This window comes from Oryctolagus cuniculus, chromosome 6 (assembly GCF_964237555.1).
Source record: "Oryctolagus cuniculus chromosome 6, mOryCun1.1, whole genome shotgun sequence".
NCBI classification, from domain to species: Eukaryota; Metazoa; Chordata; class Mammalia; order Lagomorpha; family Leporidae; genus Oryctolagus; species Oryctolagus cuniculus.
The window spans coordinates 63782354-63805361 of record NC_091437.1 but is presented as its reverse complement, the minus strand read 5'-3'; the positions used below and the strand labels follow the sequence as shown (position 1 = coordinate 63805361).

At 52.8% G+C, this 23008-nt stretch overlaps 2 protein-coding genes across 8 annotated transcripts in view; one reads left to right on the top strand and one right to left on the bottom strand.

The window, feature by feature from the left end:
• Positions 1 to 19624, top strand: part of PHYKPL (5-phosphohydroxy-L-lysine phospho-lyase) — a 26777-nt gene extending 7153 nt beyond the window's left edge. For 2 of the 6 annotated variants that reach the window (XM_051843700.2, XM_051843703.2), the window contains 8 exons: positions 609 to 691; positions 878 to 1103; positions 12113 to 12181; positions 13575 to 13729; positions 14008 to 14097; positions 15504 to 15634; positions 16278 to 16343; positions 19232 to 19624. In XM_051843700.2, coding sequence (XP_051699660.1) covers positions 609 to 691; positions 878 to 1103; positions 12113 to 12181; positions 13575 to 13729; positions 14008 to 14097; positions 15504 to 15634; positions 16278 to 16321 — 798 coding nt within the window. In that variant the 3' untranslated portion in view covers positions 16322 to 16343; positions 19232 to 19624. Of the gene's footprint in view, positions 1 to 608; positions 692 to 877; positions 1104 to 9644; positions 11423 to 12112; positions 12182 to 13574; positions 13730 to 14007; positions 14098 to 15503; positions 15635 to 15811 lie in introns of those variants that run through there. The other 4 variants (XR_011389919.1, XM_051843702.2, XM_051843701.2 and 1 more) reach the window with 4 other exon arrangements.
• Positions 17121 to 23008, bottom strand: HNRNPAB (heterogeneous nuclear ribonucleoprotein A/B). Of its 2 annotated transcripts, XM_051843706.2 has the most exons (8): positions 22779 to 23008; positions 22444 to 22690; positions 21616 to 21784; positions 20827 to 20985; positions 20542 to 20673; positions 18783 to 18900; positions 17979 to 18119; positions 17121 to 17723 (listed from the first exon to the last, which is right to left on the bottom strand). In XM_051843706.2, the coding sequence occupies exons 2-8, from the start codon at positions 22665 to 22667 to the stop codon at positions 17653 to 17655; spliced, it is 1014 nt and encodes a 337-aa protein (XP_051699666.2). In that variant the 5' UTR covers positions 22668 to 22690; positions 22779 to 23008; the 3' UTR covers positions 17121 to 17652. The 2 variants fall into 2 exon arrangements, with proteins under 2 accessions (XP_051699666.2, XP_051699667.2); XM_051843707.2 differs by lacking the exon at positions 17979 to 18119.

The following is a 23008-nucleotide window of genomic DNA, read 5'->3' as shown; positions in this document are numbered from 1 at the left end:
TGATGGCTACAAAGCCCGAGGAGAAAGTGCCCCGGCTCGTCGGCCCCTGCCTGCCCCTGCAGCGGCCTCTGAGCGGCTCTGAGGCAGAACACTGTGGGGATGTCCTGGCTGTGGACAGAGAGGAGCTGAGCTTGGGGGGAGTTGAGGCGTCACCTGGTGGCCACGTGGGAGGTGGCCAGAAGGGGAGCCCAGTCAGATGGCATCTGTGGGAGGCCGAGGCTGGCCCCGGCCCCTGGGGTCTGCTGTGCAGATGGAGGGAGGGCTCAGAGACTTGGCAGAGGTGAGAGCTGTGGGCATGCGCACCAACACTTCTGCCCTGGGCAGGAAGGAAGGGAGTGGCAGTTGTCTGCCGGCACAGGGACAGGGAAGGGACAGGCTTATGTTGCAGAAATCTGAATTCAGTTTGCGGCAAGCCAGGGACCATCCAGGTAGTAAGAGCTGGTTTGAGGCCTGAAAGAAAACTGAGTCACAGAGCCCCACCTGGGGCGCGGTGGTGATGGGGACCTGTCCCCCACGAGGCCAGCCCCGAGCCGGCTGGCTGCAGCAGGGCAGGCCACACTCGCCTCTCAGTGTCTGTGCTGCGTTCCCGACCTGCCTCTCGTCCACAGATCGCAGCCTTCTTCGCGGAGTCTCTGCCGAGCGTGGGAGGCCAGATTGTGCCCCCTGCTGGCTACTTCTCCCAAGTGGCAGGGTGAGTGGGTGAGCTGGTCCACCCAGGGAGGGCAGGGCTGTAACTGGGCTTCCCAACCTCGGCTTGGCTCTTGAGAAAAAGCCCTTAAAGAGCTAATGGCGGAGGAAAGGCCGACCATTTGCCCGAGGCCCCAGGCTTTGCACGGGCAGGGCCGGGATTCAGAGCCTGCTCCGTCCCGTGCCGCAGGCATATCCGCAGGGCCGGCGGGCTCTTCGTCGCAGACGAGATCCAGGTTGGCTTCGGCCGGGTGGGCACACACTTCTGGGCCTTCCAGCTGCAAGGGCAGGACTTTGTGCCCGACATCGTCACCATGGGCAAGTCTATTGGCAATGGCCACCCGATTGCCTGTGTGGCCACAACCCAAGCTGTGGCGAAGGCTTTTGAAGCCACGGGCGTCGAGTACTTCAACACGGTGAGTGCGGCGGGTTCCAGGGCGGACGCTGCCCAGGCTCCTGTCTCCTCAGGGAAGGCTAGGCCAGGTCAGAGAAGCACACACAGCAGCTTACCGCCTTAGCATGTCGTGTGCTGTCCCCAGGGAGCGCACAGAAAGGACAGAGACCCCTCCCCTTCCCATGGTGCCGGCTCTGCGTGCCCAGCCCTGTGACTGAGGAGCGGGGGGCTCGTCTGTGTGGGCGGCAGTCGCACAGCTCCCATCGCCCCGCAGCTCGGAGGAAGGCACGTCCCCTGCAGCCCCGAGACAGCAGTCACAGGGTGGGCGAGGGTGCACGGAGGTGGCAGGCACCTCTTTGTGGAGACCTGAGGAGTCTGGACGGCTCGGGGGCCAGTGAGAAACGGCACAGGGGCCACAGTCACCAGGAGCCCAGCTCTGCAGCTTGCTTCGGGAGCATCCGCGGCGGCCAGTGCAGAGACCAGCCCAGGCGAGAGAGCCCGAGGCCCAGGTCTAGCTCTGGAATAGGAAGGGACCCAGACCTCGCGGGGTCTTCCCTGTAAAGCGTGACTCGCCAGGATTTGGCAAGATGGACAAAGGCAGAGGTGGCCGTTGGGAGTGAGGGAGGGATGGTGGCCTGCTGCCTTCAGCAAGCCGCTACTCCGCCCAGGGGAGCTGCAGAAAGGGTCGGGCTTGTAGGGGCTTGGGCAGGTAACGGAGGCCGCAGGGTCCTGGGGGGGGGCGGGGGTGGAGGCTTCCTGAGTCGGGAAGGATGCACAGGGATCCGCATGTGAACAGGGTGTCCTGGAGCCTGATCCTGACTTGAACCTCGGGTGCACCATCACCCATTCAATCCTTGCCTCATCTGTCTCCACAGAGCCGTCTCCTGTCGCACCACTCACTCAGCTATTTTTTTTTTTTTAAGATATGTGTATTTGTTTGAAAGGCAAAGTTACAGAGAGATAGGGAGAGAGATCTTTCATCTACTGGTTCACTCACCAAATGGCCACAATGGCTGGGATTGGGCCAGTCCAAAGCCAGGAGCCCAAAAACCCATCCAGGTTTCCCACATGGGTGGCAGGGGCCCAAGCACTGGGACCATCTGTCACTGCTTTCCCAGGCACAGTAGCAGGGAGCTGGGTCGGAAATGCAGCAGCCACAGCTTGAACCGGAGGAGCCCATGTGGGATGCTGGCGTTGTGCCCAGGGAGCTGAGCCACAGTGCCAGCTCTTGGTTGGTTATCTGAAAGGCTGAATGACAGGGAGAGAGATCCTCCATCTGCCTGTTCACTCCTCAAATGCTGAGACTCTCATCTCCTGTCTGCAGGGCCCCTCCTGTCTCACCACTCACCCACTGACTTTATTTTTTAAAGATTTATTTACTTATTTGAAAGGCAGAGTTACAGAGAGGCAGAGAGAGAGGTCACTCCCTAGTTGGCCACAATGGCCAGAGCTGGGCCAATCCCAGGCCAGGAGCCAGGAGCTTCTTCTGGGTCCCCCACACGGGTGCAAGGGCCCAGGGACTTGAGCCATCTTCTACTGCTTTCCAGGGCCGTGGCATAGAGCTGGATCGGAAGTGGAGAAGCCGGGACTTGAACCGGCGCCCATATGCAGGCAGCGGCTTTACCCACTATGCCACAGTGCTGGCCCCCACGCATTGACTTTTACTAAGATTATGAGCACCTGGGAAGCTGTCTCCCCGCATGCTCACCCCTAGCCCTGTCTCCTAGCCCCCTCCCCTTGGAAATCCCTTGTCCATTGTTTATGACAGTTGCTGTTTTTACCTTGTGTGAAGTCTCATGCTGGACAAGGGTTCAAAAAGTTTGGTGGGAAAATGAATTTAAAAGTTGAGGGCCGGCGCCGCGGCTCACTAGGCTTATCCTCCACCCTGTGGCGCCGGCACACCGGGTTCTAGTCCCGGTCGAGGCGCCGGATTCTGTCCCGGTTGCCCCTCTTCCAGGCCAGCTCTCTGCTCTGGCCAGGGAGTGCAGTGGAGGATGGCCCAAGTGCTTGGGTCCTGCACCCCATGGGAGACCAGGATAAGTACCTGGCTCCTGCCATCGGATCAGCGCGGTTCGCCGACCGCAGCGCAGCGGCCATTAGAGGGTGAACCAACGGCAAAGGAAGACCTTTCTCTGTCTCTCTCTCTCACTGTCCACTCTGTAAAAAAAAAAAAAAAAAAAAAAAAAAAAAGTTGAGTTGGTACAAAAGAATTTTGAACTCCCTGCATGTTTTTTTCACAATCCACATTTCCATGAACTTTTGGAAGACTCATCGCATATACTCCTCGAGAACTTTTTACCCAACCTCATATCACTGGGGATCATCCGTATTGCATGTCACTGAGGTTGTCATTTGATGGCTTCCTAGTACTGCATTGGATAAAGATTTATGGGGCCAGCATTGGGGCACAGTGGGTATCCCATGTGGATGCTGGTTCAAGTCCCAGGTGCTCCACTTCCAATCCAGCTCCCTGCTAGTGGCCTGGGAAAAGCAACAGGAGATGGCCCAAGTGCTTGGGTCCCTGCCACCCTCATGGGAGACCCAGATGAAGCTCCTGACTCCTGGTTTCAGCCTGGCCCAGCGCTGGCCATTGCAGCTATCTGGGGGGAGTGAACCAGCAGATGAAAGATCTCTCTCTCTCTCTCTCTCTCTGTAACTCTTTCAAAAACAATAAATCTTAAAAAAAAAAAAAAAAGAAAAGAAAGCACAACACGTATTCACATCCACATTAATGAGGCTGTTCCCTGTTCATGGCCACAATGAATAATCCTGTGAACAGTGTTCATGTCCACTGCATGGGCAGGAATGTTCCTCTGGGAAGTACCTGGGAGTGCAAAGGCTGGGTCACTGAGTGTTGAGCGTGTGTGTACCTTCAAGTTAATGGAGAGTGACGTCTGTATTCCAAAGTCATGCACAAACTAATACCTTTTGCCCCTTGCCAGTCCACTGGGGTATAAAGTGGCAGTTCCTGTGGTCTCGCTGTGCCCTGTCTTGATTTTAAATGATCAGAAGCAGCTCATGTTCCTTAGCCATGTGGCTCCTCTCCCTTGAAATGCCTGTTGTGTCTTTTGCCCATTTGTTAACTGTATTGCTGGTGCTTTTCTTGACTGTGGGATGTTGGTGTGTCCATGTGCATGTGTGTGTGTGTGCGCGCGCGTGTTTGCGTACTTGCACACATACCTACACATGCACATGTATATTTTTCTTGATAGTGACCCTTTGTTGATTGTGTGCATTAATACAGAATAGTCATCTCGTTTATATCTTTCCACTCCTTCATATTTATGATCAACCAGAGTTCTAAATTTTTTTTTTTTTTTTTTGACAGGCAGAGTTAGAGAGAGAGACAGAGAGAAAGGTCTTCCCTCCGTTTGGTTCACCCCCCAAATGGCCGCCATAGTCAGCGCGCTGTGCCAATCCGAAGCCAAGAGCCAGGTGCGTCCTCCTGGTCTCTCATGCGGGTGCAGGGCCCAAGCACTTGGGCCATCCTCCACTGCACTCCAGGCCACAGCAGAGAGCTGGACTGGAAGAGGAGCAACCAGGACAAAATCTGGCGCCCCAACCAGGACAAAATCTGGCGCCCCAACCAGGACTAGAATCTGGGGTGCTGGCACCACAGGTGGAGGATTAGCCAAGTGAGCCGCAGCGCTGGCCCAGAGTTCTAAATTTTAACATCATCTCTGTCAATCTTTTTCATTTATACCAGTGTTTTGTTTTTGTTTTTGTTTTTTTTTTAAGATTTATTGTTTTCATTTGAAAGGCAGAGTTAGAGGCAGAGAGAGAGGTCTTCAGTCTACTGGTTGATTCCCCTAATGGCCACAATGACCAGAGCTGAGCCAATCCAATGCCAGGAGCCAGGAGCCTCTTCTGGGTCTCCCACGTGAGTGCAGGGGCCCAAGGTCTTGGGCCATCCTCCTCTGCTTTCCCAGGGTATATCAGAGAGCTGGATGAGAAGTGGAGTATCCAGGACTTGAACCAGTGCCCATATGGGATGCTGGCACCACAGGCAGTGGCTCTACCCACTACCCCACAGCACCAGCCCCAACATAGCAGTGGTTTTTTTGCAGTTTATTTAAGAAACTTCACACTGCAAGGTCTGAGATAACACTACCCTGTGTTTTTCCTCCAGTGTTTTAATGTTTTGTTTGAACACATGGGTCCTTAATCCATCTGAAATTAATTTTTAAAAATTAATTTATTTTCATTTTATTGGGAAAGCAGAGGGGGAGAGAGACAGAGACAGAAACAGAGACCTTCCATCCACTAATTTACTCCCTAAATGCCCACAACAGCCAGGGCTAGGCCGGGCAGAAGCCAGGAGCCTGGGATTCCATCCAGGTTTCCCATGTGAGCAGTAGGGATCCAAGTTCTTTAGCCATCATCTGCCTCCCAGGATGCACATTAGCAGGACGCTGGAATTGGAATGGGAGCCAAGGTCTCCCATGCAGACACTCCAAAACGGGATGCAGGCATCCAAGGCAATGCCTTAACCACGGCACCAAGCACACACTCCAGAAGTCGATTTTTTTCATGGACTGCGAATCAGAAACCCAGTCTCTCTGCATATGAGTAATGTTTTTACCCGCTCCCTTTCTTCCCCACTATGTGCTATGTGCTATGTGACCAGAACTCACATGAATGGGTCTGCTTCAGGTCTACTTCCACTCTTTTGGTCCATTTTTCTGTGTGTCCCTGTAACAATATGTGATTACTACAACGTCATAGCAGGTTCTGATATTTGCTAGGAAAGACAAGCGCCCTTTCACCTGTTTTTCTTGTTCAGAAGAGTTATATATCTAGCCCTTTGTCTTTCATTTAAATTTTAGAATTCTCTTTAAACATTTTATTTTTTTTAAATCCCTTTTGTGATGTTGATAGGATAATTGGTTGATTTGTAGATTTATTTACTTGAGAGGCAGAGAGAGTGAGCTCCCATCTGTATGTTCAGTCCCCAGATACCTGCAGATCAATGTGAGAACTGATTTGTTGATAATACTGTCATCCCATCAGCGACCCTAGAACACTTCCTGTTGTGCAGTTTTTGATACAGAGATCTTACCCATCGTGAGATTTAGTCCCAGACAATCGCTGTTCTGTCATAAGCAGTGACTTCCTTCCTGTGTTTACTGTCTGATGCTGGGGTTTAAGATATAGCCTTTTGGCCTGTGCCGTGGCTCAATAGGCTAATCCTCCGCCTGCGGCACCAGCACACCGGGTTCTAGTCCCGGTCAGGGCGCCGGATTCTGTCCCGGTTGCTCCTCTTCCAGGCCAGCTCTCGGCTGTGGCCAGGGAGTGCAGTGGAGGATAGCCCAAGTCCTTGGGTCCTGCACCCCATGGGAGACCAGGAGAAGCACCTGGCTCCTGGCTCCTGGCTTCAGATCAGCGCGGTGTGCCGGTGCACCAGCCGCAGCAGCCATTGGAGGGTGAACCAACGGTAAAAGAAGACCTTTCTCTCTGTCTCTCTCTCTCTCACTGTCCACTCTGCCTGTCAAAAAAAAAAAAAAAAAAAAAAAGATATGGCCTTTTATATTTTAGTCTCACATGCAGCTGCTTGCTAAACTCCTCTATCACTTCTTTTTTTAAAAGATTTCTTTATCTTGGGGCTGGCGCTGTGGCTTAGTGGGTTAATGCCCTGCTCTGAAGCGCCAGCATCCCATATGGGCACCGGTTCTAGTCCCAGCTGCTCCTCTTCCAATCCAGCTCTCTGCTACAGCCTGGGGTAGCAGTAGAAGATGGCCCAAGTCCTTAGGCCCCTGCACCCACATGGGAGACCCGGAGGAAGCTTCTGGCTTCAGATCAGCGCAGCTTCAGCATTTGCAGCCATCTGGGGAGTAAACCAGCAGATGGAAGACCTCTCTCTCTGTCTCTCTCTCTGTAACTCTTTCAAATAAATAAAATAAATCTTTAAAAAAAAAATTTATCTTACCTGAAAGGCAGAATGACAGAGACAGAGAAAGATCTACCATCTATTGGTTGATTCCTCAAATGGCCACAATGGCCAGGGCTGATCCAGGCCGAAACCAGAAGCCCAGAACTCCATCCAGGTCTCCCAGGTGGGTGGCAGGGGCTCAAGCTCTGTGATCTGCTGCTTTCCCAGGCACGTTAGCAGGGAGCTGGAGTGGAAGCACAGCAGCCAGGACTCAAACGAGCACTCCAGGAAGGGATGCCAGCATCACAAGCCAACAAGCCGTGGCGTAACGCTGCACACAGTGCTGGCCCTCTTCCATCATCTCTGATAGAATGCTTGTGTTTATATTTTTCTACATAAATGATCTTGTCTGCAAATAATGGCAGCTGTCTTATTACACTGAGAGAGACTGACTTCCAAAACATATTTGAATTTAATTGGTTGGTATAGTGGATAGACTTGTTAGCTTGTGTAACTGCTGATAATGGTTATCCATTGAGGATGATGTTTATTGTAGGTTTAGACCATAGTCTTTATCGGGTTAAGAAAATTTCCTATTACTAATTTATGAAGAGATTTTATTATGAACAGGAATTGTCTTTTTATTTTTTTTTAAGATTTATTTATTTATTTATTTGAAAGGCAGAGTTACAGAGACAGAGACAGAGAGAGAGAATTCTGCTGTCTGCTGGTTCACTGCCCAAATGGCCGCAATGGCCGGGGCTGAGCCAATCCAAGTCAAGAGCCAGGAGCTTCTTCTGGGTTTCCCACAAGGTGCAGGAGCCCAAGGACTTGGGCCATCTTCTACTGCTTTCCCAGGCCATAGCAGAGAGCTGGACTGGAAGTGGAGCAGCTGGAACTCAAACCAGCATCCATATGGGATGCTGGTGCTGCAGGCGGTGGCTTTACCTGTGTCACAGCACTGCCTCCCCCCCACTTTTTTAAGATTTATTTATGGGGACAGTGGTGTGGCCTAGCAGGTAAAGTCACCACCTACAGTGCCAGCCTCCCATATGGGCACTGGTTCATGTCCCAGCTGTTGTACTTCTGATCAAGCTCCCTGCTGATGTTCCTGGGAAAGCAGTGGAGGATGGCTCAAGTGCTTGGGCCCCTGCACCCACATGGGACACCCAGATGAAGCTTCTGACTCCTGGCTTCAGCCTGGCCCAGCCCAGGCCATTGCAGCCATTTTGGGAGGGAAACATTGATGGAAGACCTCTCTCTTTCTCTTTCTCCCTCTGCCTCTGCCTCTCTGTAACTCTTTGAAATTAACAAATATATCTTCTTTTAAAAATTTATTTATTTATTTGAAAAGCTGGACCACAGCAGCTGGGACTCAAACAGGTGCCCATATAGGATGCTGGCACTGCATGTGGTGGGTTAACCTTCTACCCCACAGCACTAGTCTCTATCCTGTTCTCTTTAAGATTTATTTCCCTTGAGACGGCTTCCTTTCTTCCTCCCTTGCCAGCTCACCTGTCTTCCTCCCCCTCTTCCCCACCAGCCCCTTCCCCGAAAAATAAAAAAAAATTTATTTTTCTTACGTAATAGGCACAGTGACAGAGAGAATGAGAAAGAGAGAGCTTCTGTCCGCTGATTCATTCCCCTAAAAGAGCACAGCAGCCAATGCTGAGTCAGGCCAAAACCAGGAGCCAGGAACCCCATCTGGCTTCCCATGTGGGTGCAAGGGCCCAGGTACTTGGGCTGTCTTCTGCTGCTCTCTCAGGCACATGACAGGGAGCTGGATCGGAAGTGGAGCAGCTGGGGCTGGAACCAGCGCTCTGATATGGCTGCTTGCAACCAGCACCAGCCCCTGTCCTGCTCTTGTAATGTGTCTGTTGAAGTAATATTTTTTTCTCTTTTCATCTGTTAATATGGTGAATTGTATTTACAGATTTTCTCATTAGGCCATTTTCATGTACCTGGTACAAATGCAACTTGGAATGAAGTATTATAATTCTTATACACTATTACATACATTTGCTTGTCTTTTATGAATTTGTCATCTATTTTCAGAGATAAAATGGGACTGAGATTTTTTTTTATTATTTTATCTTGGGTTTTGGTATCTGGGTTCTACCTGCCTTGTAGAATGAACTGAGAAGTATTTCTTTTCCTTTTCCATAAAATTCAGATGAGCTCTTCTTGGACTCTCTGGTGAAAACTCACCTGTAGAGCCATCTGGGCCTTGCGTTTTCTTGGTGGAAAAATTCTAAATTGCTACTTCAGGCCCTTTTTAAGCCATGCTTCAGATGGCGCAGGCAGCACCCTTATCCCAGGGGTGTTCTCACGGTTCTGAAGGCTGGGTCTGAGCTCAGGGCATCAGCGTGACTTGAGTCCTCTTCAGGTTGCAGTCAGGCAACTTTCTGCTGTACCCACACAATGGGGAGAAAGGCAATGGAGCTGTGTGGGAGCAGGTGTTGCGGCCCAGTGGGTTAAGCTGCCTCCTGCGACGCTGGCATCCCATATGATCACTGATTCCAGTCCCTGCTGCTCCAATTTCAATCCAGTTCCCTGCTAATTCACCTGGGGAAGCAGCAAGAGATGCCTAACGTGGGCCCAGTGCTGTGGCCAGTAGGTTAACACCCTGGCCTGAAGCGCCAGCATCCCATATGGGTGCCGGTTCTAGTCCCGCCTGCTTCTCTTCTAATCCAGCTCTCTGCTATGGCCTGGGAAAGCAGTAGAAGATGGCCCAAGTCCTTGGGCCCCTGCACCCACAGGGGAGACCTGCAAGAAGCTCCTGGCTCCTGGCTTCAGATCAGCACAGCTCCAGCCATTGCGGCCATCTGGGGAGTAAACCAGCGGATAGAAGACCTCTCTCTCTGTCTCCACCTTTCTCTGTAACTCTTTCAAATAAATAAAATAATAAATCTTTTTTTTTAAAGATGCCTTACATACTTGGGCCCCACCACCCACAGAGGAGACCCAGATGGAGTTCCAACCTTCTGGCTTTGGCTTGACGTTGGCCATTGTGGCCATTCGGGGAGTGAATCAGTGGATGGAAGATCTGTCTCTCCTCTCTCTGTGTAACTCTGCCTTTCAAATAAATAAATCAGTTTTTTTTTTTTAATCATTTCTTTGAAAGGCAGAATTACAGAGAGGCAGAGACAGAGAGAATAAGAGATTTTCCATCCACTGGTTTACTCCCCAGATGACCTCAAGTCAGAGGTGGGCCAGGCTAAAGCCAGGAGCCAGGAGCTTCTTCCCGGTCTCCCACGTGGGTGCAGTGACCCAAGGACGTGGGCCATCTTCCACTGCTTTCCCAGGCACATTAGCAGGGAGCTGGATGGGAAGTGGAGCAGCTGGGACTTGAACCAGTGCCCGTATGGGAAGCTGGCACTGCAGGTGGAGGCCTAACCTCCTACACCACAGCATCAGCCCCCGTTTCTCCTCGTTTCTTTCTGGTCTTCTGACCGAACAGTCTCAGTTGACACATCTTCAGGTAGGCTCATTCTTTCCTGTGCTCGCCCAGATCTGCTGCTGAACCCCTCCCTCGTTGTTTTTCATTTCCACTACTGTGCTTTTCAACCCGATTTTCTGTTGGGATCTTTTTATAATTCCTGTCTCTTTACGGGTAGTCTCTATTTTGGCCTAACAAGGTCAATGTCTAGGCTTCCTCAGGGACAGTCTGGATGAAGGGCTCTTTATACCCTGTGTGTGCACCAGGCTTTCTTCTTTCTTTGCATGCTTCATAGCTGTTCATTGAAAACTGGACATTTTAAATCGGATCATGTAGCAAACTGGGAAATCATATCCCCCTCTCCCCGCTGAGTGTCAGTTGTTGGTGGTTTAGTGCCTTTTCTGAACTAATTCTTATATTTTTCATTTTTATTCGAAAGGCTTAGACAGAGTTATTCCATCTGCTGATTCACTCCCCAAATGCCCACAACAGCTGGGACTGGGCCAGGCCAAAGCCAGGAGTCTGGAACTCCATCCATGTCTCCCATGTGGATGGCAGGACCAGAGTAGCTGAGCCATCATCTGCTGCCTCCCAGCAGGTGCTGCGTTCACAGGAAGCTGGATCCGACATGGAGGAGTCAGGGCTCAAGCCAGGCACTCTGATGAGGGATGAGGGAGTCCAGGTGGCATCCTAACCACTGCACCAAACACCTGCCCCCGACCTAATTCTAAGATGTTGTGGGTACTGTCCTGTGTGGCCAGTGTAGTGTCTGCCCATTTAACTTAGTGATCATACAGAGATAGCCTTAAATACCTAGCCCCGATGTCACTCAGCCAGTGAGCAGGTAACTCCACCTTAGCCTCTTACCAGCCTTTCATTCTGTGAGTTCGCAAACAGTTGATGACTGTTTCTGCCAGGGTTTCTGCTTTCATGGAGATTTTCATGGTGGGCAGAGGCCTTTTTCTGCCACTTTCATTGGCCTCACCCAGTCTTGTTCCTATTTATATTTTTAATATGATTCCATTTCATCTCCTTGCAAGACAGAGAGATGGCCTGTATCTGTTGGTTCACTCCTAAATGGCTGCAACAGGCAGGGCTGGGCCTGGCCGAAGCCAGGAGGCCAGGAGCCTGGAACTTCATCTTGGTCTCAAGCACTTTGGGCCATCATCTGCTCAAAAGATGCATTAGAAGGAACTCGGGTCAGGAGCAGACGCAGGGCTCAAACTGATGCTCCCATGTGGGATGCGGTGCCCCAAACACTAGCCTAAACCCACTGTGCCACACCACCCACCCTTCTCGTTCCCGTCTCCTTGAGATTTGCTTTTTCTAAGCTTTAAGAATATTCTTGGCCGGCGCTGCGGCTCACATGGCTAATCCTCTGCCTGCAGCGCTGGCACACCGGGTTCTAGTCCCGGTCGGGGCGCCGGATTCTGTCCCGGTTGCCACTCTTCCAGTCCAGCTCTCTGCTGTTGCCCGAGAAGGCAGTGGAGGATGGTCCAAGCGCTTGGGCCCTGCAACCACATAGGAGACCAGGAGGAAGCATCTGGCTCCTGGCTTTGGATCGGCGCAGCGTGCCGGCCATAGCAGCCATTTGGGGGATGAAAAGGAAGACCTTTCTGTCCCTAACTCTGCCTGTCCAAAATATATATATATATAATATATATGATAAAATATAAATATATAATATATATATTTTTTGTTTTTGCTACATTGTTATTTCTAGCTTGCCAGGTGTGGTTTCTTCTCTCCCCTGACTCCCTGCGGACTTCCCATCATCTTCCACCTCTGGCAGGTCTGTCTGCTGTTGTCTTTTCACTCTATTTTTCTCTTTTTGGAAAACTATTACCCAGATGTTAGCGCTTCCACTTGTTTGCCATAGGCTTTAGTTTTTTATGTTTGTCACGTCTTCTGGGAGTTTTTTTCTTACCATGATCTTTAAGTTCACACTCACTCAGCTGTACCTGTTCTGTGGGTACCTGAGCAGTGGCTTAACCCCTGTGCCACACCGTTTGTCCCAAATGGAGAACATTTTGAACACTGACGTGACACTCAAACTTCAGAGTTTGGAGCGTTTCAGAAAAGGAATCCTCAACCAGCAGTTCACGATATAGACAAGTGATTCCAAATATTGTTGGGGACATGGGACAACTGGAGTCGTACAGATTACTGGTGGGAATGTGGTATGGATGACTTTGGAGGTTCTTTTATTATAAAGGTAAACACACGCTTGTCATACAGTCCATCAGTTCACCCCTGGGTATTCAGAGAAGGATGAATGTAGGTTTACAAAAGGCTTATGTGTTCATAGGCCCACAATCCAAACGACTCAAGGGTCCATCAGCAGATTAGATAAACTGTGCTGCATCTGTACAACAGAACACTGCAAGGGCATGCAGTGAGCTACTGACACCCACAATAGTGTCAGCAAACTTCAAAAAAGGAGGTGGGGCCAAAGGCAACAGGCACCTGAGAGTACATAGTTCTGTGATGCCACTTGTATGATCTGGAAAAGGCAAAACTGCAGTGACAGAAAACAGGCCAGCTTGGTGCTGGGGGCCGGCAATGGGAAGTGTGTGTGGGGAGTGGTGGAATGTAAGGGCAGCTCCCCAAGGACACATCCCATTGAACTTTACACTTAAAACATATGCAGTTTATTGTATGCAAATTATAACCACAATAAGATGTGAAGGGCAAACCAGGTCTGCAGAACCCCTTACTCCTGAGCTCTCCAATGCCAGGTCCACATTCTAGATCCCTGTAAGACCAGGTGGGAGAGGTAGAGGAAGGGCACCCAGGCTGCCCACGCTGTGCATAAAGCAAAACAAACATGTGCAGAGCACCTAGTAGTAGTAGTGCCACAGAAGCTAAACCGCCTGCAGACTGATGTGGCTCCAAGGCCACCGGCTTTTGTACATGTCAGTCTCCTTGAGAGGTCATGGGACCAGTGTGAGCTAGAACCTTCTCTGGGTAAACACTGGCTCTGGGACAGGGCCCAGCACACCCTCTCCCTTCAGTCCCTCATCCCAGGGGATCCAGACCTGGGTCTGGGAAGGCAGGTTTGCCTACAAGAGACCCGAGAGAACCCCACCTACTCCAGGTTTGTGGCCCTGTGCTCTTGTCACTGCAGGGGGAATGTGTGGCGGTTCTGCTGCCCGCAGCACTGACTTGTCCTTTGTCCAACTCAGTTTGGGGGCAGTCCGGTGTCCTGTGCTGTGGGGCTGGCTGTTCTGGATGTCTTGGAAAAGGAGCAGCTCCAGGCCCACGCCACCTGTGTGGGCCGCTTCTTGATGGAACTTCTCAGGCAGCAAAAAGCCAAACATGCCATCATTGGGGACATCAGGTGAGGCCTTGGGGGGGGCAGCAGTCACCACCCAGTAACCAGGCACCCACCAGGAGTCTGGCCTGGTACCTTCCACTCTGCAGAAGTGGCACAGAATAACAGGGAAGGGGAGGCTCTGACAGTGTGCATCTTTCCTATGCCACACCTTGGGCACCCCCTCCCTGGAACCTTTTTCACCATCCTGAGGGCACCCCCAGCTCTCAGCCTGCCCAGTAGGCAGCCAGGCATGCAGTGAGTTAGCAGGACAGTATGGCCTTCTCAGGTGTCACCTTCTCTAGGGGCGCTGGACTCTTCATTGGCGTGGACCTGATCAAAGATAAGGCCACACGGACGCCGGCAACTGAAGAAGCAGACTACTTGGTATCCAGGTACTTTCCAAACAAGGTTCCCTTCTGGGCCATGAACCAGCATGTTTTGTCTCCAACACCTAGGGCCCCGCCAACTGAAGAACCACCCCCACCCACCCTGTTCCAGGCCCCATGGGCCCCTGGACATGACTAGAGGTGCAGTGTGTAGTACCGGGGCCTCTGAGAGGCAAGGGGCAGCTGACCAGCACGTCCTAGCTGGGGTCCCAAGGCCCAGCAGTCAAGGCTTCTGATGACACAGGCCTTTCCCAGGCCAGGAGTGTGGCTGAGGGCTCCGATCCAGTCAGCCCCAACACTGGCTTTCCCAGCAGGGCAGTATCGACAGCCACCCTTCAGGGCAGAAAAGGCTTCCAGCATGGTGGGGGTGCCAGATGAGTCAGCAGCTCAGCCAGCCCATCTCCCAGCCCTGACTTGCATAGTTTAAAGTCTCATTTTTTAGAAATGTATTTCAAAGGCAGATACACATCTTCCATCTACTAATTCACTCCCCAGATGTCCACAGCAGCAGGCTTAGGGCCAGGTAAGGCCAGGTCTTTCATGTGGGAAGCAGCCACCACCTGCTGCCTCCCAGGGCACACAGCAGCAGGAAGCAGGAATCTGAAGCCATCTGCAGCCCCTTTTGTCTCCATCTCCCACCCCTCCCTGCCCACCCAGAAAGCCCTTATTCAGACTGCAGTGTGCATGGACCCATGTTCCTGCTGTTTGTCCTTGGTGGCCTACTAGGCTTCTCAGTCACATCCACCAGCTCACTTCCCCCTTGGGGGGGGGGGGGGCTCTTCAGCTGTCAGGTGGCATAGAAGGCACCCAAACTGTTGAATTCTGACCTTTCCTGTGAGGTTGTTGCTCCAGGTGAGGAAATGCCAAGATCAAAGTGACCTACAGCTGCTAGGTAGCAGACTTGACCCAGACCCAGGCCTGACTCCCAAGTCCAAACCCCGTTCTTTCTGGCACTGCTCTTGTTGGTAGCCAGAACAGTGTGATGTCCGACTCCCCCCAGTGACCAACAGTGAGCATGGAACGTGGGAATGACTCAAGTAGAATCATCTTACTAGAAACAGCCTGGGGGCAGGAGCAGGTGGCTCAAGGACTAGGTTGGGAATACACAGGGCCCATGCACCACACTCTTCTGCCTGTTATGGAAAAGCATAAAGCAGCCACTGAATCACAGAAACCCTGCAGCAATGTGGTGCCATAGACTAAGGTTTGGCTTAATGATGTTTCCTGGCTGTGGGGAGGCCCCTTCCGGAGGGCAGCAGGCTCAGGGCCAGGTGCAGCACACCTCACATCAGGCCTACTGGTGCTGGGCCACTCATTGAACTTTACAAGTTACCAGGAGGGATCTCACAGCAGCATGGCAGGACCCTGGTCAGGAGGCCCAGGCCACAATAAGGACTGTTCTATCCTTACAGACTGAAGGAGAACCACATTTTGCTGAGCACGGATGGCCCTGGGAGGAATGTCTTGAAGTTTAAGCCCCCGATGTGCTTCAGCCTAGACAACGCACAATACCTGGTGGCAAAGCTGGATGCCATCCTGACCGGTGAGCTTGGAGCCTGAGTGGCAGCTGACCATATCTCTAGAACCCACCTGTGGCTTGTGGCTAGTTTCCCAACATCCACTTCAAGAGGTATCACCCTGCTGGACGAGGAGCAGTAGGGACTTAAAGACAGGCCTTCCTGGCCTGTGCCTCTCATTTTCCTTCCTGATCCCTGGGTAGACAGGAGCCAAGCCATCACCCAGCATACTTGATCAAGTTTCAGACAACTGTGTGACATCAGGGGAGCAACCGTCAAGGACTGAGGTGGCTGAAGCTGCACTCCACACTGGAAATTAAGGTTACCCTCAGCTGCTGAGCAGCTACAATAAAATTTGCACAACAGATTCCTAATCACCTAGGGTAGGTGGTCAGCCCAGGGCCTCCTCAGATCCATTTAAGCAATGGGGGATTCGACAGGGAGTTTAGACTAATGCCACGGGCCTGACGGGCCTAGTCTGGAGGTCCTGGATGGAACTGAGGGAAGGCTTTGTGCTTTCAAGAAGCTGCTGTTGCACCTGTGTGGGTAAAGGGTAGGAAATGGCACAGCTGGGCTGGTGGGCCTAATCTCCAAATTACCATGTGAGCAACCTGGATACCAGAGGCAGAGAAAGGTGACCAGGTCAGATGGCTTTTGTTATTTTTCCAGACATGGAAGAGATGGTGAGAAGCTGTGAGTCACTGAGGCTCTAGCTCTGAGCCAGCCGCGCTCCAGGTAAGTAGGCCTTGCTTCTCGCTCAAGACCCAGAGGCATTCATTCCCTCACCACTGCAGAGAGCATCAGCAAGCATAACCATTTTAAGGAGCATTTTCATTAAAGTCATGTCCCCGTCCCAGAATGATTTCAACGCTGGGAGGTTTTAGCTACCCTGGGCATCATCCTCCCACTCCCACCAGGAAATCTCCAGAGCACTTAGTATGCATCTGATGGCTAGCACAAGAGGGCAGAACAGCCATCTGCTCCCTCTGTGACTCCTAGGAGAGCAAATGAAACTTGCCTCTCACAACCAGCTCATCTTCAATCTCAGCTGCCAGGCAGATTTGGGGTACTCCAATCTCCCCACAAATAGCCCCCACCCAAGTGGGCATTTGGGGGAGATGGAGCACAACAGATCATGTCCAGCTTCAGCTGGCCCCTGACGCAGAGACGAAGTCTTTCTCATTTTCGTTTACTCTTCACCCCTCCAAGAGCTTCCTTTTAGAAGCCATTTCCTTTCTTGAAAGGGGACTTGTGCCCGAGGCAGGGCACAGTCATCAAAGGAAACCAGCCAAGGATGTGGAGTATGTAGTTGTGCCTGACATGATGCCATTAGATCAGGATAGCAACTCGGAACAAATTCAAAAAGGTCAGTGAGTGGCCAGGCCCTTCCAAGCTGCACCCCAAAATCGGGCTTGACAGCTGAAGGGGCTTGCTGTGGGAGGAGACCCCAGTCCCACAGCACCTGGCCCCCCCCAACTCTGGGCACACAGCATATCCCACACTCACCCAGGCTTGGGGGTTTTTCAATTTTTATTTCAAAAGCTTGGATAGCTTCAATATCCAGGTCGTGGCAAAATCAGGACACGTGTAAAATACCTTACAATACATTAGATTCCCAAAAGGTACCAAAAAGTACAGTAAAATTAACACTTCCGTTACAGGAAATGTATGACACAAATAATATAAAATTAAAAGGTGAAAAAAAAGGTGACACTGGTTTCCTAAGATACAGTTTACTCTTTACAACCAGGGTCCACAGGTCCAGGCTGCAGAGCGGCAGCGGGAAGCAGACCCTCCAATCTGGTTTTGGGTAACCTGGTGATAAAATCAGCCCGTAACGCCGCCCTGGCCTGAGACACCACACGCTGCCTAAAACTAGCGCTCTGGAAATAGTAAACGGGAGAGTGATTTCCAGGGGGAAATTTTAAATAAGATGCACATGGGACAGGCCATAGAAAGTTTGCCAAGTTAAATTTGGTACATAATTGCGTTCACTCCGTATCCAAACCCAGCGTGTGCAGGCGTCGGCCGCTCCTGCCGCGCCTCAGTACGGCTTGTAGTTATTCTGGTGGCCACCACGTCGCTGGCTCTTCCCGTAATTTGCACTACCCTGACCTATAGGGACGAGAACAACAGTAGCAGCTACTGCATACTGAACATTGACCCTGTGCCAGGCGCCTGCCCCTATACAGTAGGGATCACCTTCCCCACCTCTCCAAGGCCAATGAGCTCCAACTCTATTAAAGAGGAGTTCCAGCGGCCGAGCCAGGCCTGTCTGACTCCAAAGTTCCTGCTGCCAGCGGCCCCTGCACTGTCTGTCCTGCCTCCCCTGTGGGTATGAGTGGATAGGTCTCCCTCTCTCCTACTTACTGTAGTCGTAGCCGGGGCCGTAGCCGTAATAGCCATAGGGCGAGTAGTCGTAGCCGCCAAAGCCGGGCCCGTAGCCCTGCTGGTAGCCGTAGCCCTGGTTCCAGTAGTTGCCGTAGCCCTGATTCCAACTCTGACTCTGACCTGTGGGGGGAGCAGGGCACAGGGGCCCATGGACCGTTTAGCACACGTAGGAGCTAGGATGGAGGAGATCCTGCCCTTTGGGTGGCGGGGTTACTATGGCAACTCAGCAGAAGCCAAGGTGCTGCTCTTCTGTAGAGGGCGCTCTGGGCCTGACCCTGTACCTGAGAACTCCAAGCCGTTGGATGCGGAGTTCATTAGGGGGTCTAGCTGCGCTCACTCACTCAAATCACCCTGATTTGCCCCCACCCTCCCTGGCAGTTTGGCCATTAAATAGATGCAGTTCAGGCTTTGGAGTCAGAGGGGCCTGGGATGAAAGGAAGCGCCTGGCACAGCTCTGCCCTACCCTTCTGCCCACCTGCCCATGGGTGTCCCAAGACTCAGGACACCCAGAGCCAAGCACACCCAATCATGTCCCCAGCCCCCTCCATAGTGCAGTGCGAATGGTCCCTCTGCCCTGGGGCCCAAGCCGGTGTGTGCAACAGGGCTCTTCTGTCCCAAGGGCGTGGTAGCAGCACAGCCTCAAGCACAGCCTGGTCCCAGAGAGCCATTCCTCTTACAGCCACCCGTGCTGCACAGCGCACCCAAGGCCAGAGAGCCCCAAGAAGGGCAGACCGCTCCATGCAGGCAGGGAAAGGGACGTATCTTCATCCATGTTCCACTCACCTCCACCTCCACCGCCGCCACCACTGCCTCGGCTCCCCCGGCTGCGGTTCCCGCGGCCCCCAGAGCCGTACTGCTGCTGCTGATAGACCTCCTTGGGCTGGGCCACCTTGATTTCACACTAGAGAGCCAAGAGGGCAGTGGGTCAGGACAGTGGCATGAGCACAGGCATCAAGGGGACAGGCCTTCACTGTGACAAAATGCTCAATTGCTCATCAAGTTCACCGTGTAAACAGAAGGCTGAGGCAGGAGACTGCATCTGGCCTAGAAGCTTGCAGAACCACTTAAAACCAAGGAGAACCTTTCCCAACTGGCCAGATACAGGAAAGCAAGCTGCCACCATCAGGTGTCCGGGAGAAGACAGTGGGGGGGTTGCCTCAGCAACCCGGCAGACAAACTCCTAGATGACTGCCTAAACACTAAGGGCATTTTCCTTTGTTTTTCCTCTGCAGAATAAACCCCTCCCACTCAAATACTCTGCTGAGCAGACATGGTGAGCCGACCTCCAACACACTGATGAAGTGAGCTTCTAGGACTGGGGGTGGGGCTCGCTGGAGCCTACAGTTAGACACTCCCCTTCCTCCGCCCTCTTCTGTTGGGACAGACCAGATCTGTGTTCCTGAAACTTGCCTACCAGGATGGCGGCTTAGGTGCTCCTTAAGTAAATCACAAGTTTTTAAGGCAAGTCCCCTGACACACACCCTCAGCCAAAACAGCAGAAAACCACTTTACACACTGTGCCCCCCACACCAACATACTCTTCTAATGGGCAAATTATCCCTACCAAATGTTATCAAATTGTTTTACTGAATTAAAAATACTGAATATAAGGGTTGGCAAAGAAATAGAAAGGCTGAATGACTTGATCAGCTTACCAAGCACGTTTACTGAAATAGCGTGTGGTGCTCTGTAAAAACCTGTGAGGCTTATGTACTAATCAAAAATTTTAACAAGATTTTGGCAAAATGAAAAATGAACCTACTGAGTAAAGCCAACTAAACACACTGATTTCTAAGACCCACCAGCAGCAGCGTCACTAAAATAGAGCCCTTGTCCATATTCCCACCCATTTCACATTAGAGAAAGGATTCTGTCAGAAGCCACTGTAGCAGTGACTACCGCCCCATCCAATCTTCCCAAACTCCCAGAGCCCCACCCTACCTATTCTACCTTATCTGGCTGCCACTCCTGCTTACAGAGCCTGTCACACCCTGCCAGAGCCACACCCTCAACTCCCAACTGCCACCTGAAGCCTCAACTGCTCTCCCAGAGTGCAGGAGGAATCACTTACCTCTTGTTGCAGGATCCCGCTTATTGGAAAACAAAACTGGCCCTGAATTAAGCAGGCCAGGACCTTGGAAGCTCTGGCAAGGATCTTTGCCTGGGGCAAAGGTTAACTAAAGCAGTACACCCCAACAGAACAGAGGAGGCAAGCAAAGATTTGGTCACAAAGAGGAAGAAAAGCTCTGGAGCAGGAAAAACTTGAGAAAAATCAGTCAGTCCCAGAAGATTTCAACTGCAGAGACACCATACACTATCACCTCCGGCTTTAAACCAGACACCCAGAGGCTGCTCAGCGTGCTGTAGAGCCACCCCTTCTCTCCTGCTGCTGTCAACTCTGAATGACCCAACTACCTGCCCCAATCAGGACAGCTCTGTTCACTGTGGTTAAGGCCTGACTAAGCTCTTGGCAGCTCTTGGCAGAAGCCCAACCCCTAACTCACACCTGCAAAGGCCAGCTCACCAAGCTGGGGGCATTTACCTTGCTTCCACTGATGGTATGGAACTTTTTCTCCAGAACCTTCTTCACGGGGTCTTCTTCTTTAAAGGTGATAAAAACAAAACCCCGTCTTTTGTTCGACTTTGGATCCATTGGAAGCTCAATGGCCTCAATCTGTGAAAACAGGCAAGGCTGACCACCATCATCACCTCCCATGCCCCAAGGCATGTGGAGAATTCTTAGGAGAAAAGACCCAGTGACTGCCAGAGGTGAAGAAATCCCTGTGGAGGACTCCAAAACAATGCCATTCTGAAGTCTACAACTCACCTCCCCAAACTCGCCAAAGTACTCCCTGATCTTTTCCTCAGTAGCTTCAGGATTCAGACCCCCCACAAAGATCTTCTTCACTGGGTCCTTCTTCATAGCCATGGCCTTTTTAGGGTCAATGACACGGCCATCCAGCCTGTGCTCCTTCTGATCTAGGACCTGTTCCAACAGAAAAGGGTCAGGTTCTAACTCAGCAGCATGACCCTGGGCAGGGCCCTTTCTGAACCCCAAGGCTCCAGCACATGCCTACAAAGTGACCCCAGGCTGATTGCCCAACATTGTTTTTGCCTCAATTGCATCTGGTTGACCTCAACAGTCCTGACTCCTGTGAACCTCTGCCCATATTGTGTGTGCCCCCCACCTTTGGGGTCCCAGTTTAAAGCCCATCTTCTGCAGAAATAAAATAGCATTAAGGGAACGGAAAGAGTTGCTAGCATCAGAACCAGAGCTCTACCCCTTATTAGCTATGTGATCTCTTCTGCTCAAACTTTTAAGACCTATGTTTTTTCCTTGCAAAACAGAGCTAAGTGCCCACCTCACAGCTATTGTCAGCTGTTTTGTATTCCTCACTACTGCGAGTATAGGTACCCAAAAAATAGCTAGCATTATCTTTTTTCCAAGCCACTCCAGCACACACCCTCCACTATGCCCCCCTTATTCTGTTTCTGTCCCTTCAAAAACATCAAGTTCCTAACTCACCTCTGATTTTTCCACAGCACTCACACAAAGCACCGACCACGTGCCCTTAAGAATTCAAATCACAGACTGCTACCACAGCACTCAGCTTACCTTCTCCACACTGGTTGCGTCTTTGAAGAGGATAAACCCAAATCCTCTTGACCGTCCAGTGTTGGGATCCATTTTTATTGTGCAGTCAACGACCTCTCCAAACTTAGTAAAATAGTCCTTTAAATCTTTTTTGCTGGTATCCCAGCTCAGACCACCAACGAACATTTTCCTGAAATTGTAGAGACACATAGCAGCAAATCTCATAAGAAAGCTGTGATTTTAGGAACGGCCGGTCCTGGCTAAGCGTTCATGCACAGGACTTAGAAAGCCATCGCTCGTGCCCACTCTACACCAGAGCCTCCCTAGTGCGTCTGCCCGCCTTTAAAGGGCGCCGAGGCTCCATGACCAGCCCAACCCAACCCGGCCCCGCACAAAGCCGAACGGGACGCGGCCTCGATCTCGCCGGACGAGCCACCAAGGTGTCCTAGGCGCGCACAGCAAAGGCCCCCGTCCCTCCCCGCCTCCGCCCCGCCACTCGCGGCTTCCTGGGTTCAGCCCGCGGCTCCGCCCCCGGCAGGAGGCGGAGGGAGGCAGGCCCGGCGCGCGCCAACTCCGCCCACGCAGCCGCGCCGCGGCCCTGCGCCCCGCGTCGCCCGGGTCCGAGCGCCCCGCTTCCGGCCGCGCCGCACGCGCCAGCCGCCCAGGGGCGGCGCCAAAGCCGACCGGACAAACTCCGGCCAAGTCCGGGGCGGCGGGCGAGCGCCCGTGGGGCCGGGGCCGGGCCGCGGGGCCGCCCGCCCCTCCCCCCGCCGCGTGGCGCCAACAAAAGGCGGCCCCGGAACAAAGGCGGCGCCCCCCGGCCGCCGCCGCCGCGGCCCGCACACCTACCCCGCGTCCTCCTCATTCTTGCTGGCGTTGATCTGGTCCCCCTCCGCGCCGTTCTGATTCCCACTCGGGGGCGCCGCGGTCCCGCCTCCGGCCCCCGCCGCGGCCCCGCCGCCGCCACTGCCGGCCCCGGTCCCGGCCGGCGACTCGCCTTCGGGGGCGGCCTCGTGTCCGTTCTCGGTGGCGCCCGTGGTCTCCATGGGCTGCTCCTCACCCGCTTCCGACATGTTAGACCGGGTCGCGGCGGCTCCTGCAACGAGCGGCGGCGGCCGCGAGTCAGGCCGGCCGGCCTCCTGCCCGCGCTCCCGCCCGCCGCCCCGCGCGGCCCAGCCGCTCACCTCGCCGCCGATGACGCCGCGAGGCCCACTCGTCCCCCACCCGCCGGGAAAGGCGCCGCGGGCTCGGCCGCGCTCAAGTTCGCGCTGCCGGGGCCTCCCCTCCGTCCGCGACGGAGCAGCAAGAACCGCGTACCCTCGGACGCCGCCGCAAAGAGCCCACCGACCCACACCACGGACCAGGCCCGCGAGGTGCCGCCGCCTGACAATGCCGACTCGTGGCGCTCTTTATA